This window comes from Vigna radiata, chromosome 5 (genome assembly GCF_000741045.1).
Source record: "Vigna radiata var. radiata cultivar VC1973A chromosome 5, Vradiata_ver6, whole genome shotgun sequence".
NCBI classification, from domain to species: domain Eukaryota; kingdom Viridiplantae; phylum Streptophyta; class Magnoliopsida; order Fabales; family Fabaceae; genus Vigna; species Vigna radiata.
Window position 1 is genome coordinate 27,067,361 of NC_028355.1, and position 16,697 is coordinate 27,084,057.

General features: G+C 30.3%; 2 protein-coding genes across 2 annotated transcripts; both read right to left on the bottom strand.

Moving 5' to 3' along the window:
- Positions 1-2,924: 2,924 nt before the first annotated feature.
- On the bottom strand, positions 2,925-4,717 carry LOC106760874 (cinnamoyl-CoA reductase 1). The gene is made up of 5 exons (XM_014644310.2): positions 4,522-4,717; positions 4,240-4,409; positions 3,966-4,157; positions 3,697-3,859; positions 2,925-3,522 (listed from the first exon to the last, which is right to left on the bottom strand). Exons 1-5 carry the CDS (start codon positions 4,640-4,642, stop codon positions 3,191-3,193), a joined length of 978 nt encoding a protein of 325 aa, XP_014499796.1. The 5' UTR covers positions 4,643-4,717; the 3' UTR covers positions 2,925-3,190.
- A 6,833-nt stretch (positions 4,718-11,550) lies between these two features.
- LOC106760876 (cinnamoyl-CoA reductase 1-like) lies at positions 11,551-14,404 on the bottom strand. Its single transcript, XM_014644312.2, has 6 exons — positions 14,268-14,404; positions 13,989-14,158; positions 13,725-13,916; positions 12,359-12,521; positions 12,079-12,265; positions 11,551-11,806 (listed from the first exon to the last, which is right to left on the bottom strand). Exons 1-6 carry the CDS (start codon positions 14,386-14,388, stop codon positions 11,662-11,664), a joined length of 978 nt encoding a protein of 325 aa, XP_014499798.1. The 5' UTR covers positions 14,389-14,404; the 3' UTR covers positions 11,551-11,661.
- Positions 14,405-16,697: the final 2,293 nt, after the last annotated feature.

Genomic DNA, 16,697 nt, shown 5'->3' on the forward strand with positions numbered 1-16,697 from the left:
ATTAAGTTAAATTTAATTAAAATTAACATTAATTTATATTTTATAAGTTTAAATTTAATTAAAATTAAATTTTAATTTATATTTTATTTAATTTATATTATATTTTATATAGTTTTTGTAATTTTATTTTAATAATTTATAATATATATATATATATTTTAATTATTTGTAGGTATCTGTGCGTATCTACGGGTATCCGTGGCTATATGTTGGTTTTAAAGTACTCGTAGATATTTTTTAAACGGATATCGATGCAGGTAGCGAGCCAAATAACGGGTAAGCACTATCCGTGCTCAACTCGACCTGTTGTCATCCCTATGTGTAAAAGAGATCTAGACTCATCTTAGGTAAATTTCACATGGCTAGTCAGAATTAAATTTTACACATGTAGATCAATTAAAAAACAATTTTTTTAAAATAGAGGAACCAAAGCTCATAACACATAAAATTTCACAATAATAAAGAAGATTATATTTTACAAAGACAATGTATGCGAGGGAAGGCAATTATATCAATTATGAGATAGATGTTATGAGTATATAACTCTTCAAAAGTTACTTAATTATCCTTTGTCAAACATCGGTTAAAGGAAAACATGAACAACATATATTTATTCACAATATTAAGAAACAAATTAAGGAAAACAAAGAAACAATTGAGCTGAGGGCTTAATAGATGATAATTGTTCACATCATGTGATCTTTGAAATTGTTAAGAGTAATTCTAGGATAGGAATGTGAAGGGAAGGGTTAAAAAATATAAATAGGTTTATTTTATATTTTACGAAATAACAAATTGTGAAACAAATCATATAACATAAAATAGGTTTAATACATCATTTGGTCTCTTCTTATGGTGTTTTGGTTCAAAATAGTCTTACCTTTGAAAAAAGTTCACTAAGGTCTCATATTTCATTAAAAATTGTTCAATATCGTCTTTTTGACAAACGACGTTAAAATCTTAACGGTGCAGATGCTAGCATGGCGAAACATTGATGAGGTGTTAAATTGAAAGCTTACGTGGCTCTGTGAAGTCATTTACATGTGTAAATAATTAAGATAAAGAAGTGACCCCTAGATCCAGGCCCAAAACTTTTTCCTCCCAGATCAAAAACCACACAGGGGTTCTCCCACTTTCCTCCTCATTTCACTCAACGAAGAACAAGAGACCCAGGGCCTCTCTCCCACCTCTCCACTGGCGAACCCTAAGACCACCATCTCCACCGCCTGTCTCCTCCGTGAGCAATCACCGCAAGGATCAACTCCATACCCTTTCCCTATCTCCTCTACATCTTGCGTGAGCATCTTCTTCAAGTTCTCAACGGCCGCCGCCAACTAAACAGGCCGCCACCGCCTCCATCGAAATCAGCTGCCGTGAAACGAGACTCAAGCCGAAGTCAGTAACGCTATCCACCCCCTTTTGTTATGTTTCTATGCCTTGGTCCTCACCGGAGCCGTCGTCAACGTCGGCGGAGGAACCATCTTCATCAAAATCGCTTTCTATCTCTGCATCTTCTTCATCGTCGCGGTTAGGTTTACCATTGGGCTTTTAGTGTTTTCGGGAATCATTGGTGAAGAAAGGGTCATGGCATTTCTTCTTTTGTGGCATGATTCAGATTCAAAGGGAACGAATTGGCGATACGGAGGTTATTTATAGGGTTTTTGAGAAGAGATTGTGGGATAATGGAGTAGTGTGCGAGGGGTTTATTATTTTCATGTTGATTTGGTTCAACTTGACTGGTGTTGTTCTTTCTTATTTGAGTTATACTGTGTAGGAAAATAAGGAAGAAAAGGGTTTAGTGGAAAATGAAGGAGGAGTTGAGTTTGCAGGTAACCGTGACGTTGAGGGGGGTTGGGCTCTTCGCTTGGGTTGCGATTCACAACTCGGTGCGAGTTTGGAGAACAGAGGTGACACATACAGGTGGTGGTGAAGGAATGAGTTACGCTGCAACTATCCTATACTCAAGCACTACTTAGTGAAGCTGAGATTGTTGTAAAACGCAGAAAGATAGAGGGAAGACAAGAAAAGAGGCAGGACGTTTGTAGCTGCTGATGTCTTCATCGGTGAAGATGGGGGGAGGCCGACACCTTATAACTTGTCGGGATCGGGGGAAGCAACCATGAAGACAGGGGTGATGGCGTCGTAAATGGCTCAGGGAGGTTGGATAGGTTCTTTTTTTTTTTTTTCTTGCAAATGAGAGGATATTGAACAGTAAATGATAGACAATGTCACTTTTTTTATCTTAATTATTTACACATGTAAATTACTTCACATAGGCAGTAAGCTTCCAATTTAACAGCTCATCAACGTTTCGCCATGCTAGCATCTGCACTGTTAAAATTTTAACGTCGTCTGTCAAAAGGACGATATTGAACAATTTTTAATGAAATATGGGACCTTAGTGAACTTTTTTCAAAGATGAGACTATTTTGAACCAAAACACTATAAGAAGAGACCAAATTATGTATTAAACCTATAATATATCACTAATGGTTGAACTAGTGTTGATTGTTGCAATTTTAATCATCACTTTCATTGAAATTTGTTACAAGTTTCTTTAGTAATTTTTGTATTGCAATTTATTTTATTGTTCTTATTGTTCTAATACACTTTCACCAATCATCACTTCCATCTCATTAAATTCAATCATCTTTAATTTTTACTTAATTCATTGTTGTTACTTTCCATCTTCATATTCACTAAAAATCAATATTAACTTGTTATTCGTGATATTCTTGTCGAAATTCACATAAAAAACAATTAAATTTATTGAATGTGAATGTGAAACTAATGCATGAAATTAATATTGTACATGTTAAATTAGTGTTTTACATTTATAATAAGATGTAAAACACCCCAATTAAAATTGAAAAAGTAGTATTTACTAGCCCTATTAAAAAAACTCACCTAAAAAGGAGTAGAAATTCGATTGTTTGAATTAGTAGCATTGAATTTCCCAACTGAATTTTCCACTAGAGCCACAAATGATACAAATGTAATGCATTAGTTGCAACAGATATTTTCTAGTAATATATATAGTATAAGATCTGTAATGCGAACTATACCAGGACACACTAAATGGTCAACTCTTACAAACCACACTAAGAATAACTTATTTCAGTACTTAGCAGCTCTGATATAAGTCTTATTTTACAGTAACATTATTCATAAGCATGAACATAAGAAGCCCTTAAAATTTGATAAACCCCTTTTCCTTCAAGCTTTCCACAGTATCCTTGATGCTCACTTCCAAAGGTGTAAATTCAAGCCCCAAGCTCTTTGCTTTTTCCTTCGAAACCTGGAATATTGGATCATATGGCCTTTCATCCACACATTTATCTGGAAGTTGCAATGTTGGATACAGATCATGTAAAATCTTCACAACATCTGAAAAGTGTGCCACTCTTTCAACTAGTAAATATCTTCCATTAGCTGAAGCATTCTCATATGCCAGAATATGAGTAATTGCAACATCTCTCACGTCCACCCATCCCAAAGTTACATTTTTAAATGTAGGCGAACCTGTATCAAGCCATCGAATTCTTTCCTCAATTATCTAACAATTGTTCAGCCAAAAATTATAACATATTTCAATTTTAATTTATCATCCATACCAAAAAACCTACATTGTGTAACCAAGATGAAGGCAAATCAAATAATAGAAATTTTAGAGCATAATGTGAAAATAGTAATTACCATTAATTAAATTTAAAACTGCAGCAGAACTAGTGTTAAGTACTGGTTGCAAGAGAGGTCCGACAACCAATGCAGGGTTCGTTGTAACCAAGTCAATATTGTTCTCTTTTGCAAATTTCCAGGCAGCATCTTCGGCCAAAGTCTTTGAAAGGTTATACCATATCTAAAACATAACAAGAAATGTGAAGAACAAGGTGAGACAACATACATGCTAAACTATAGTAAGGAGTAACATGTAATGAAAGTTTATTAGAGGAAAAGGAACATACCCCATTTCTCTTACAGTATTCTGGGTCGGAATACCAAGTCTCGTCAACCACTACATCAGGGTTTTTAGGCCTGTCGTTGAACGAAACTGCAGCAATAGAAGAAGTTACAACCACGCGTTTCAGCGTCTTTGATTTCACGCACGATTTCAGAACATTCAGAGTCCCCTTCAAAGCTGGATCCAACAACTCAGTCTGAAATACATGAAGCAAAAACAAATTATTACACAACCACAGATTAAACAAATGAACAAAACGAACTGCAATCGAAACAAACCTGCGGGTCCTTGGCATCGTCGAAAAAGGGAGAAGCAGTGTGAAACACAGCGTGACAACCTTCAACGGCAGAGTCAAAGGAACCTTCTTCTAGAAGATTCGCCTTCACGAGATGCAATCTCTCCTTCGCACCATCAAGGCTGAGCAAATGATCCACCTTTTTGGGATCATCTGCACATCACACATTACCCAATGTTTAATCTTCCAAATAGTAATGCATCACCATAAATAATCACCGACGAAAACACAGATTATAGAAGGCAAAGAAAAAAAAAAAACATACTCGTGTCGCGAACGGTGGCCTTCACGGTGTAGCCGCGTTCGAGAAGAAACTTAACGACCCAGGAAGCAATGTAACCGGAAGCTCCGGTAACACAAACTACTTGTCCGGCGCCGGTGCTCATTCTGGATTATGTTGTTCTGCTCTGAGCTGATTCTCTGTGTTCAGTGTTGTGTTGTGCTGTGTTCACTCGATCTCGGAGTGACCTTTTAAAGCACCAAAATCGATTGCGTTTTCAATTTGGAAAGGTATTACTGTTCAATTTAAATCGTGTTAGTGGGCCATTTGCAATTAAGTGTCATATCCAGATCATAATATTAAAATAGGGAGTATCATAGCAAATATATCACGTATCATGATATAAAATTTTAAAAATATGAACTTTAAACAAAATCATGCATCATAAAAATAAAATATACTTTATTGACATTAATTAAATTTCACGTACTATAAGAATATTCCATGAAAGAAAACATAAGAAGATAAGGTAATCAAATTCAGATAACTAAAGTTAAGAACACGTATGAATGAATGTATGTGTATAAGTTTTGCAATGAAGATGACTTGAATTTAAAATAGGACAATGATATTTTAACACCATTTTTTAATACTATTTTGACACTGCACACGTGTCAAGATGTGATTGGACGATTTCAAATTAAAAAAATTGAGGCAGGAGTATATTTGGAAGAGAAAAATCAAAGTTTGTTTTTTAATTTAAAATCATCCAATCACATTTTGACACTTTTAACACATGTGCAGTGTCAAAATGGTGTTAAAAAATGGTGTTAAAATTTTATTTTCCTTTAAAATAAAAGAAAAAAGTGATATTTAGAAGAGCCGTGGCTTGGTGGATATACTTAAATTGACATTTGCAGAATGCGACCCCAAAAGTCCGGTGGGAAGAAGCTAAATATATTGTTAATTTTTGGGTATGATATCCCCACTTTGTAGATTGCTATTGTCTTGTGAGTTAATTTATTTTAAAAATTAATTCGTTTAATTGAGTTGAAATTTATTTCAAATTTTTTAAAATATTAGAAACATTGTACATGTAAGAAAGAAATTCAAATACTTGCATTGACCCGTAACATGTAAGATTTGGTTACGTTAATGGTTTTCCCGATAAGGAACTTCTATGCATATAATATTTTATTCAATATTTATTCTTAATTCATTTAAAAGTTATGTCGATTTTGATTAGGATGGGTCGAGCTCACGTATAAATGACGCATGCGCTGAGCTAAAACTTCTATATAATATTTTTTCTAAAACTTTAAAATATATTTATTTGTATATTAAGTTTTAAGCATACCTTTTTATTCTTATCAGAAATGAGTGTACTTCGTCTTAAATTAAAAGAGTAGACTTTGTATATGTGGAGTAACGATTAGAAATTAGATTTAGGATAATTTATATATATATATATATATATATATATTTTTTTTTTTTTTTTTTCTATCTTTTGAAATATTTTTTAAAGATAAAATTATGATGGATGTTTGAGTTAAAAAATAAACTATGCCTCAAATGTGATTATTTACCTTAATGACAAGAGATTAAAACATTTATGTTGAATGTGAAAATAAAAGTGATGTGTTTATAGGTTAATTAAAAAAAGTAAAAAATAATATTAAATAAATATAAAAAAAATTATGTAAGGTTAAATATAATTTTTATTAAAAGATTAAATAGAAAAATCTAAAAAGTTTCTAAAAAGAAACAAGTTTTACTGCACTCTTTTATAGAAAGAAACAGTTGTACGGGTAGTCGTGATTCAACTTATTAGGAAATAATTGGATTATGTAGCTGCGTCGTCACTTTCTATGTCTTTACTCCATAATTGAAAGCAAAGTTTGAACTGTAACACTGTTTCTAAAGGACAATGATATTTTTTTATAATATTTTTACATGCTATATATATTTCATTTTTTATTAAATTTAAAATACATAAATATATGATAAATAAATAATAAAATAGTGAAAAAATAGAATATATATTATATTAAAATATTATAAAATAAATCTGTATCATTTTCTTTTCTTTTCTTAGCCAGCGGAAGTAACTATCTCTTATATTTCAATACTTTTTTATTAATTTCTTTCTATCTATCACTATATGACTATATGTTTCACTGTTAATTTTAAAGTCTAAATTCACTGTTAATTTTATAATGTTGTCCATCTGTCATATTCTTAAAATATATTAATTTTGATATATTAAAAATATTATTAAAATATTTTTAAAATGTTAAAATTTATCTACATTAGTATATTTTTATAATACTGCACAAAGATATCCCAAAAACTCACCTGAGATATTTCAAATTCATCGAGTTTGATAGTGAAGAGGTGATCGTAGTTGAAAGTGTCAATTATTTAATAATATTTTGATAATAAGACATTTATCATTATTTTATTAATTCATTTAAAATTATTTTCAAAATAAATATTTGAAACAAATCAGTTACAAATTATAAGTGTTATAAAAAATTTATGAAAAAACTTGTTAATTTTTTTATTCTATTTATATTTCAACTCTCTAAATAAAGGTTGTTTGCATATATTTGTTATTAACTAGGCCTCTCGTAGAATGTGGTGGTTTTATTATTTTTATTAACTTTTCTTTTTTTATTTTTCATCTAACTTTAATTTATTTTATTACAAAAAAATTTTGAGAAAAATTTATTGACAGAGGAAAAAAACCTATCAATAAATATAATTGACAAATTTATTTTGTTGATAAAATCCATTAATAATAGGTAATTTATTTATTTTTTGTTATGGATTATAAATTTTAAAATTTGTCAATAAAATTTATCAATAATTTAAAATATTTATTATTAATAGATTTGTTCGTTGATAAATTTTTCATTAAAAAAACGGAAAATTTTTCTCTTCAATAGTTGAAACCCAAATTTTAGGTGGAAGGGAGTATCATTTTTCCTCCTCTCTAAACATAAAACGCTAAAAGTTATATTTTATTGGAGAGACTGATTTGAAGAAGATGGAAAGAATGAATTTGGATGAATTTAAAGATGAAGTTTGTGTTAGTTTTTAAAGAATTTAAAGGTGACGGTAGAGTAGATTTAAAAATACAGTTTGTGAAGAATTTGATATTAAAGTTAGGTTAGTTTTGTAAAATAACATGAAGCATGAAGAGTTTCCATATACACATCACACCATGTGATATCAAAACTAGGTTGTAAAATAACATATTTCACCAGCAAATCTCCTCATATGAAACGAGATGAGACACTACAAAAATGTCTAATTTTATCAGATATTTCAAATCCATCGAGTTTGACATTGAAAAGATGCTCGTAGTTGAAAGTGCGAATTATTTAACAATATTGTTTAAAATTATTTTTAATAAAATATTTGAAACAAATCAATAACAAACTTTAAGATTATAAAAAATTTATAAAAAAAATTGTTAATATTTTTTTTCTATTTACATTTCAACTCTCTAAAGAAAGGTTGTTTGCATATGTTTGTTATTAACTAAGCTTCTCATAGAGTTTGGTGGTTTTATTATTTTTATTGACTTTTCTTTTTTTATTTTTCATCTAACTTTAATTTATTTTATTACAAAAAATTTTTGAGAAAAAATTATTGACAGAAGAAAAAAACCTATTAATAAATATAAGGGTTAAATATGTTTTTAGTTCCTATACTATCAAGCGATTTTGGTTTTAGTTTTTCTTTTAAAGTAAGGTACACTTTAATTCTCCTTCTTTAAGAAAACTTTGATTTTAGTCTTCCAAAATTAACACCGTTAAAAACCAGGTGATGTGGCTAACGGTAGACTGACACAATTTTTTTCTTACACGTGTTTCTACCTTTTCTCCCTATCTCTCCATCGTCTTTTCCTTCCATCTTCCACCCAATCTCCCTCGTCTCTTACCAATCACCGACTATCTGAGCAAGTTGCACTTTAAAACTAAAAACATTTTTCGAAAATAGAAATCAAAACTTCCTTTCAAACATAAAAGTAACTTTCTTCCACAAAATCGTCTCCAAAATTCATTCCATTTCCAATGCTATATGTCCGGGACAAGTGACAGTTGAGAGAAAAAGAGTTAAACTACATCAAAATGAATATTTTTCTGATGCCACTATTGATGCAATTGCTCATAGGGATATCAATGAGTCTCTAACACCCACCAATTGGAACCTGAGAACTCATTCAAAAACAGAAACTTTGCATAAAGGATTTGCAATCATAGCAATCGTTACCAACAAAATTCCAACTCAAAATCACATAATACCGCTGGATTGGCTCTTTTGCCAGTAAGAGGAAAGAGACGAGTTCCTGCACCTCCACCCAAAATTATAGAAGCCACACTTTTTGGGTTCACTTTGGGGGTCTCAAAAGTGGGCACCCTCTGATATGCCTAAAAGGAAGCACTTTTTTGCTCAATGAAAATTGGAGTAGAGAGTTTGTACAAGGGAAGGAAGAGAGGAGCTAAATCACTTTCATTAAGCGCCTAACTTTTCAGACAATTTGTACCATAAGTTGAAGAATCAAAACTAGGGAGTTCACCGAGTTCGCTACCGTGCCGAGGTAGAGTAGCTCCGATGTCGGGGATGACTTTCTACGGGGTTTTCTATTGACGTCGTCGGAGGCGGCGGCGTTCAGCGAGAACAAGCAGAGGCTGTCGGATCTCGAGGCTTTCTCATCGTCATCGTCATGGGTGGCGTCGGAGAAGGAAGTCCTGTTAGCACGACGGCGGTGGAAGAGAAAGAACGTGGTTGGAAGATGGAGCGAAGAGAGGAGAGAGGGAGAAAATGTGAGAAACACGTGTAAGAAAAAAAATTGTGTCAATATACCGTTAGCCACATCAGCTGGTTTTTAACGGTGTTAATTTTGGAGGACTAAAATCAAAGTTTACTTAAGGAGAATGGCTAAAATGTACCTTAATTTGAAAGAGGACTAAAACCAAAACCGCTTAATAGTAGAGGGACTAAAAACATATTTAACCCTAAATATAATTGACAAATTTATTTTGTTGATAAAATCCGTTAATAATAGGTAATTCATTTATTTTTTGTTACGGATTATAAATTTTAAAATTTATTAATAAAATTTATCGATAATTTAAAATGTTTATTATTAATAGATTTGTTCCTTGATAAATCTATCATTAAAAAAACGAAAAATTTTACTCTCCAATAGTCGAAACCCAAATTTTAGGTGGAAGGGAGTATCCTTTTTCTTCCTCTCTAAACATAAAACACTAAGTTATGTTTTATTGGAGAGACTGATTTGAAGAAGATGGAAGGAATGAATTTGGATGAATTTAAAGGTGAAGTTTGTGTTAGTTTTTTAAAGAATTTAAAGGTGATGGTAGAGTGAATTTAGAAGTACAGTTTGTGAAGAATTTGATATTAAAGCTAGGTTAGTTTTGTAAAATAACATGAAGCATGAAGAGCTCCCATATACAATCACACCACGTTATATCAAAGCTGGGTTAGTTTTGTAAAATAACATATTTCATTAGCAAATCTCCTCATATAAAGCGAGATGAGACACTACAAAAATACGTAATTTTACCAGGAGTTATTTTTCACATTACCGACGGTTTTAACTCTTGGTAAATATGTTTCCTGCAATTATGAAAACCATCAGGAAAAACAATGTCCGCAAGTGGTTTTTTAGAACGTTGGTACTTGTGGAGGTTTTGTAAAACCGCTGGTATTTGTGGGGGTTTTCAAAACCGTTAGTACTTGCGGGGATTTTTCAAAACTGTCAGTATTTCCAGAGGTTTTTCAAAATCGTTGATAGTTGTTGGGGTTTTCTAAAACCATCGGTACTTACTTGTTTAATTTTTTTTATATTATTGAAATTATTTAATTATCATAAAAATACTTTAATAATAAAATATAAAATAAAATAATTTAAAATTAAAATTAAATATTGTAATATAAAATTTGATTCAAACATCAATTACAAGAGAGTAGAAAATTTATATATACTACAAACACAACAATTTATTGATTCAAACATCAATTATAAGTGAGAAAATTGATACCATTTTTTATTGGTTCTACAAAAAGCAACTAACTAACTATGATCCACGAGTAATTATTTGGCACAACCATTTTATCTATAAACCTCAAGTACTAACAATAATATTCTCTTAAATGTTGTAAATCTTGTATTGCAAAAGTCGTTGCTTTCGTAGATTGTGGGTGGAGAAGAATCAGATGCAAATTTTGTGGAATGGTTTTGACCAAACCGTGATGTGCACAATAACCTCCCCTAAGTCTTGTGCTTCCACGTCTTCAGCAAGCGAGGATGTTGTTAATGTCTTTATTTGGTTTGACACGTTCTTATTTTATTTGATCAGATATTTTGGTAAATATTTTGAATCTTTTGGATCACGAGTCTGATTTATATGCTCTATAAATAGAACACTTCAATCACTTCAAAAAACATCATAAATCACTATTCTCTCTTCTCTTAGTTTTGAAATGAAAAAGAATTGGGATTTCATTAAATCCCTAAAATGCGAAAAAGAATGGTACTCGTTAGTTGCAACTACTTCATATAATCCACTGAACTAATGTTGGATGCGAAGGAAAAAAAGATACTTTGGTGAACAATGAAGAAAAAGAGGCTAAATGATACTTAATTTAGAGAAATCTGTGTTAATTGTTTAAAAGTGGACGAAGGTGTTGAAATAGGTGGTTTCTCTTTTATATGTAATAAACATAATTTTAGTTTCAATGTTGATAAGAATTAGATGATGTTTTGTACTTTGTTGTAGTTTTGTTCTGTTTTAATGAATTGGATGATGTAAAGAAAGCTTTCTTTTGTTTTGTTTTGTTTCGTTGATGATAAATTGAGGATTATGTATTTATGACTAAGTCATTGAATTCTGATTATGGAAATGGAGATGTTTTAGATATGTTAGTGAAGGAAAATGTTATAATCAAAGACATACATAACTATAAGCAACAATATGAAAATGAAGATGTTTTAAATATTGCCTAGCAATAGTGCTTAAAAACATGGACAAGCATGTTTGAAGCTAAATCATCAATAGTACAAATCACACCAAGAATAATTTATTTGGGCAATTAGAAGTTGTAATGAAGTCTTATTTTATAATAAGTTTATTCTTGAAGGGTAACAACTTAAAATTTGATGAACTTCTTTTCCTTCAAGCTTTCCACAGTCTCCTTGAGACTCACTTCCAAAGGAGTAAATTTAATCCCCAACTTGTTTGCTTTTTTCTTCGAAACCTGATATATTGGCACATATAGCTTTTCATCTGCACACCTGGTAATATTGTTGACAGGCTCAAACGTTATTACAAAAATCAAAACATAAAAATATTAATGAACATTAATGTTAGAAGATGACTTTAAATATAATTTAACTCTACAAAATTGGTTTGTAAGATAAGGTTTTTATCCACTTATATATTATGAATGGGTTTATCTCTAGTCGACATAAACTTTCCAAATTAATTATTTATAACTATACAAATGCCTAAAAAAAGTTAGTTGAATCTCAGGCAATCATGAAACTATCAAAATAATTATACTCACTTATCTGGAAGTTTCAATGTCGGGAACAAATCACGTAACATGTTCACAATCACTGAGTTGTGTGTCACCCTTCCAACTAGACAATATCTTCCATTAGCTGAATCATTCTCATATGCTAGAATATGAGCATTTGCAACATCTTTCACGTCTACCCATCCCGAAATAACATTTCTATATGTTTCACCACCTATATGAAAGATATGGTACACTTTCTTCAATTATCTAATGTTTCTACATCGAAATAATACAAATTTTAGAGCAAAATGTAAATAGTAATTACCATTAAAAAAATTTAAAACTGCAGCAGCACTGGTGTTAAGCTCTGGTTGCAAGAGAGGTCCAATAACCATTGCTGGGTTTATTGTAACCAAGTCAATGTTGTTTTCTTTTGCAAATTTCCATGCAATCTCTTCGGCCAAAGTCTTTGAAAGATTATACCATTTCTAAAACATAAATCAGAAATAACAAGATATGTGAAGAACAAAGTAACATAATACACTAGACAAATTATAACAAATGAGAGAAACAAATTAAATTATTGAGAATATATTAAATGATTTTTTTACCATTTATTAAAAAAAATTAACATTAAAAAAATAAAGTTTGCTATTAGTCGACTTTAATGCAACATAATTTTTTTGATTTAAAAATAAAAATAAAATTAAATATTTTAAATTTTAATTTTATATTATTTAAAAGGCATTTATCAATTAAACCGACATTAAATTAAAAAAATATTTTAAAATAAAATGGTTTATGTCAAGTTAGCCAATGAATTTAAATCTTTTTATTATAAAAGGAATGGTATTGATTAGATCGATACTAGATTATTAATTTATCATTTGTTTAGTTAAGTAAAGTGTTTAAGCTTAGGAGATGACAACATTGTTGGATTATGTCATTAATCAGTTGTTATTAAGAAAATGTGATTGAGAGTAGGTTGGCCGACGACACTATATATGTGTTGCGATATTATTATTTAACTTTTATTAAAAAAATGTTTGTTATATTATTATTTAACTTTTATTAAGAAAAAATCGATGTCGTTTAGTTTATATCTGTTTATTTTTATTATTCAATTTTTTCACTTATTCTTTTATCAATTATTCAATTTTATTAAGTATTAAATAGAGGTTGAAAATCTGAACAGTGGGGACAGAACTTTCCTTTTTTGTGCTCTTTTCTGTCCTCGTCTTCAAAATGTGTTAGAATCAAAAGCGACTGAAAATTTGATTATTAAAATTTTATATTTTTGTTAAGAAAAAGAGGAAATTAAAAACAAAAATAGTGAATATAAAATATCTTTTTATTAAATTAACGTATTATAACATATTTTTATATTTTTTACGGTATTATAACATATTTTTATATTTTTCACATAATATAAAAGATAAAATAATTATAAAAGTATAAATGTTTATTATTTTTTTAAAAAAAAGTAAAAAAAATATGAAATGAAGGTAGAAAATTTAAGTGTGTAAAAAAGAATATTAAAAAAAATAGTAATAACATTGATTAGGTAAAGCTTGTGTACTGTATTTTTCAGTGTGCATGCATGGGACGTGTATGTCTGCTGAGTCTTGGGAGACAAGTGGTTTTTTTCTTCTAAACGACAGAAAAACTTTATGAGAGGAAACGGCACATACCCCATTTCTCCGACAGAAATCTGCGTCGGAAAACCAGGTCTCGTCAACCACTACATCAGGGGTTTGAGGTTTTCCGTTGTACGCAACTGCAGCAATAGAAGAAGTTAAGATCACACGTTTGAGCGTTCGGGACTTCACACACGATTTCAGAACATTCATTGTCCCCTTCAATGCTGGATCCAACAACTCACCCTGAAATAAATAATATTATATGTAATCCACTGATGAAACAAATGCACAAATCGAACATCAAATGAAACAAACCTGCGGGTCCTTCGAACTCAGAAAAAACGGAGAAGCAGTGTGGAACACACCGTGACAACCTTGAACGGCAGAGTCAAAGGAACCTTCTTCTAGAAGATTCGCCTTGAAGAGATGCAGTCTCTCCTTCGCACCGTCAAGGCTGAGCAAGTGATCTACCTTCCTGGGATCACCTGCACGTCACATTTCGTATCCATTCTTTAATCTTTCAAATGCTAATGCATCATTATCATCATTGCCACAAATAATCAAAAACTATATAAGAAACAAAAAAACACGTACTTGGGTCACGAACGGTCGCATTAACAGTGTAGCCGCGTTCGAGAAGGAACTTGACGAGCCAGGAAGCGATGTAACCGGAAGCGCCGGTGACACAGACAAGTTGGCCAGCGCCGATGGTCATTCTGCTCTTAGCTGAGTGTTGGAGTTGTGCTGTGTTTAGTGACTCTGAGACTGAGGTATTTAAAGAAGCAGAGAGTGGTGGTGTCGGGTAGTTAAACATAAACATATATGAATAACGGTCACGATTTATAAAAATAAAATATAGAATAATTTAAAAAAAAAAAAGGGTTAAATATGTTTTTCATCCTCCAACTATTGGCTGTTTTTGTGTTTAGTCTCTCTTTCAAACTATAGTACAATTTAGTCCTTCAACTTTAGAAAACTATGGTTTTAGTCCTTTTTACCAGATTTTTTAAACTTTATTTGCTGTTTCATTATAGCATTTGGATTGTTTACACGGTTTGACACATTTTTGCTTCAATGTTAACTGAGAAACGCGTTTGAAACAGCAAATAAAGTTAAAAAAATTTGGTAAAAGGGGCTAAAACTAGAGTTTTCTAAAATTGAAGGACTAAATTGTACTATAGTTTGAAAGAGGGACTAAACACAAAAACGGCCAATAGTTGGGAGACGAAAAACATATTTAACCCAAAAAATAAATTTATATTTTTTTTAAAAAAAAAGTAATAAAAAATAATATCAAATAAATATAAAAATTCTATGTATATCAAAATATTATTATTAACAAAATAAGTATTCACTCAATAAGTGCATGATGTCTAGCATCAACTTTTAATCAAAATAATTGAGTAAGTACCGATACGATTTACGTTTTTTATTTGCAAATATTTAGGTAAATTTGGTTCAGTAATTATAAAAATAGATAAACTTAAAAAATAAAAATACGAAAACAGATAAGTTATGTAGGTCTCATACGTTTTTAAACAAAGAAGAAGTATATTTACATGATTTTTGTTTTGATCGTGTTAGAAAAATAATCAATTATAAAATTTGTTGGAAGGTCCATGACTTTCAATTTTAATAGACAACTTTTAATCTCCTAATAGAATATCGTTTCGAGGTAAAATGCCTTGTAATTCATTTTGTCTCAAATGATTTTTTATTAAGATTGCAAATGTTCAGAAATTAATATAAAAACTGTGTACAATATCACGCGTACAATGTCTCATAAGAGACTAATCAACATAAAAAACTATTGGTGGCAATTTTGTAAATAAAATAGTCTTATAGACGTCAGATATTAGCTCTACCGATATCTTAGTATATATAAGCATCGGCCTCCAGACTAGATGTCAAATCCTTTGTCAGAAACTGTAAAATCATAATTGAAAGGACATTTCATACATATTAGATGTCAGATCTCCTTCACCGAACGTTAATAAGCTGTGAAAATACCTCAAAGTAGCGTCAAAATGAATTTTTTTAGCAATTAAACGTCGGTGATAGAGGGAGCCGACGTCAAATGTCATTTTAAACTCCAAAAACTCAAAAAGCGAGGCTCACTTTCTTTCGCGTTTTCATTTAGGTTTTCACTTTATTCGTGTTCATCATTACTGCTGCAAGGTATGTTTGATTGATTTTCTTCCAATTAATTTATTTTATACCAATAAACTTTAGTTTGCAATGATTAAATTTCGTTTGTGTCGATTAATTTTAATTTATGAGATAGTTTTGTACGCAAGTTAACAACGACATTGAGTGCTCATCTTCATTACTTGAAACTATATATATATATATAGAGAGAGAGACTTATCATGTTTTGTAATAGTCTTCTGTATTTTGAGGTGTGGTAATATTATAAAAATAAATTAAGTTTTTTTAAAAAAGAAACAAAATTGACGTCGATTTAGAAAGAGTCTAAAGTTAACCTTAAAATTGATATCAAAGAAAAAAATCCAACTTTAAATTGACGTCTCTCAATAAGACACATAGGATCTATATTAGACATTGAGTATCAAAAATAATAAACTCAAAAACTTCTTTTTACTTTCAAATAACTTTAATAATTGATTATTTTTAACACGGTCAGAATAAAAATCTGATTAAAAATATATAATTTTTTCATTTAAAATTTTGTAGAAACGACACAATTTGTTTATTTCTATAATTTTTTTAAATTTTCTATTTCTAAAATTATTTTGATTAAATACGTAAAGAAAACCTCGATTTTAATTATATCAATTGATTATAAATAAAAGGATAATTTATTTTCATTTATCAATAAGTATATATATATATATATATATATATATATATATATATATATATATATATAAATATGTATTAGTCTTGAAATCATATTTAAATTTTTATATGGTTAGGTACACATGAGAAAAAATGTGGAGTACAGGAATTCCGGTAACAATTCCGGTAACGTCTGAATAAGGAGATCCAACGTTAGATTGATAT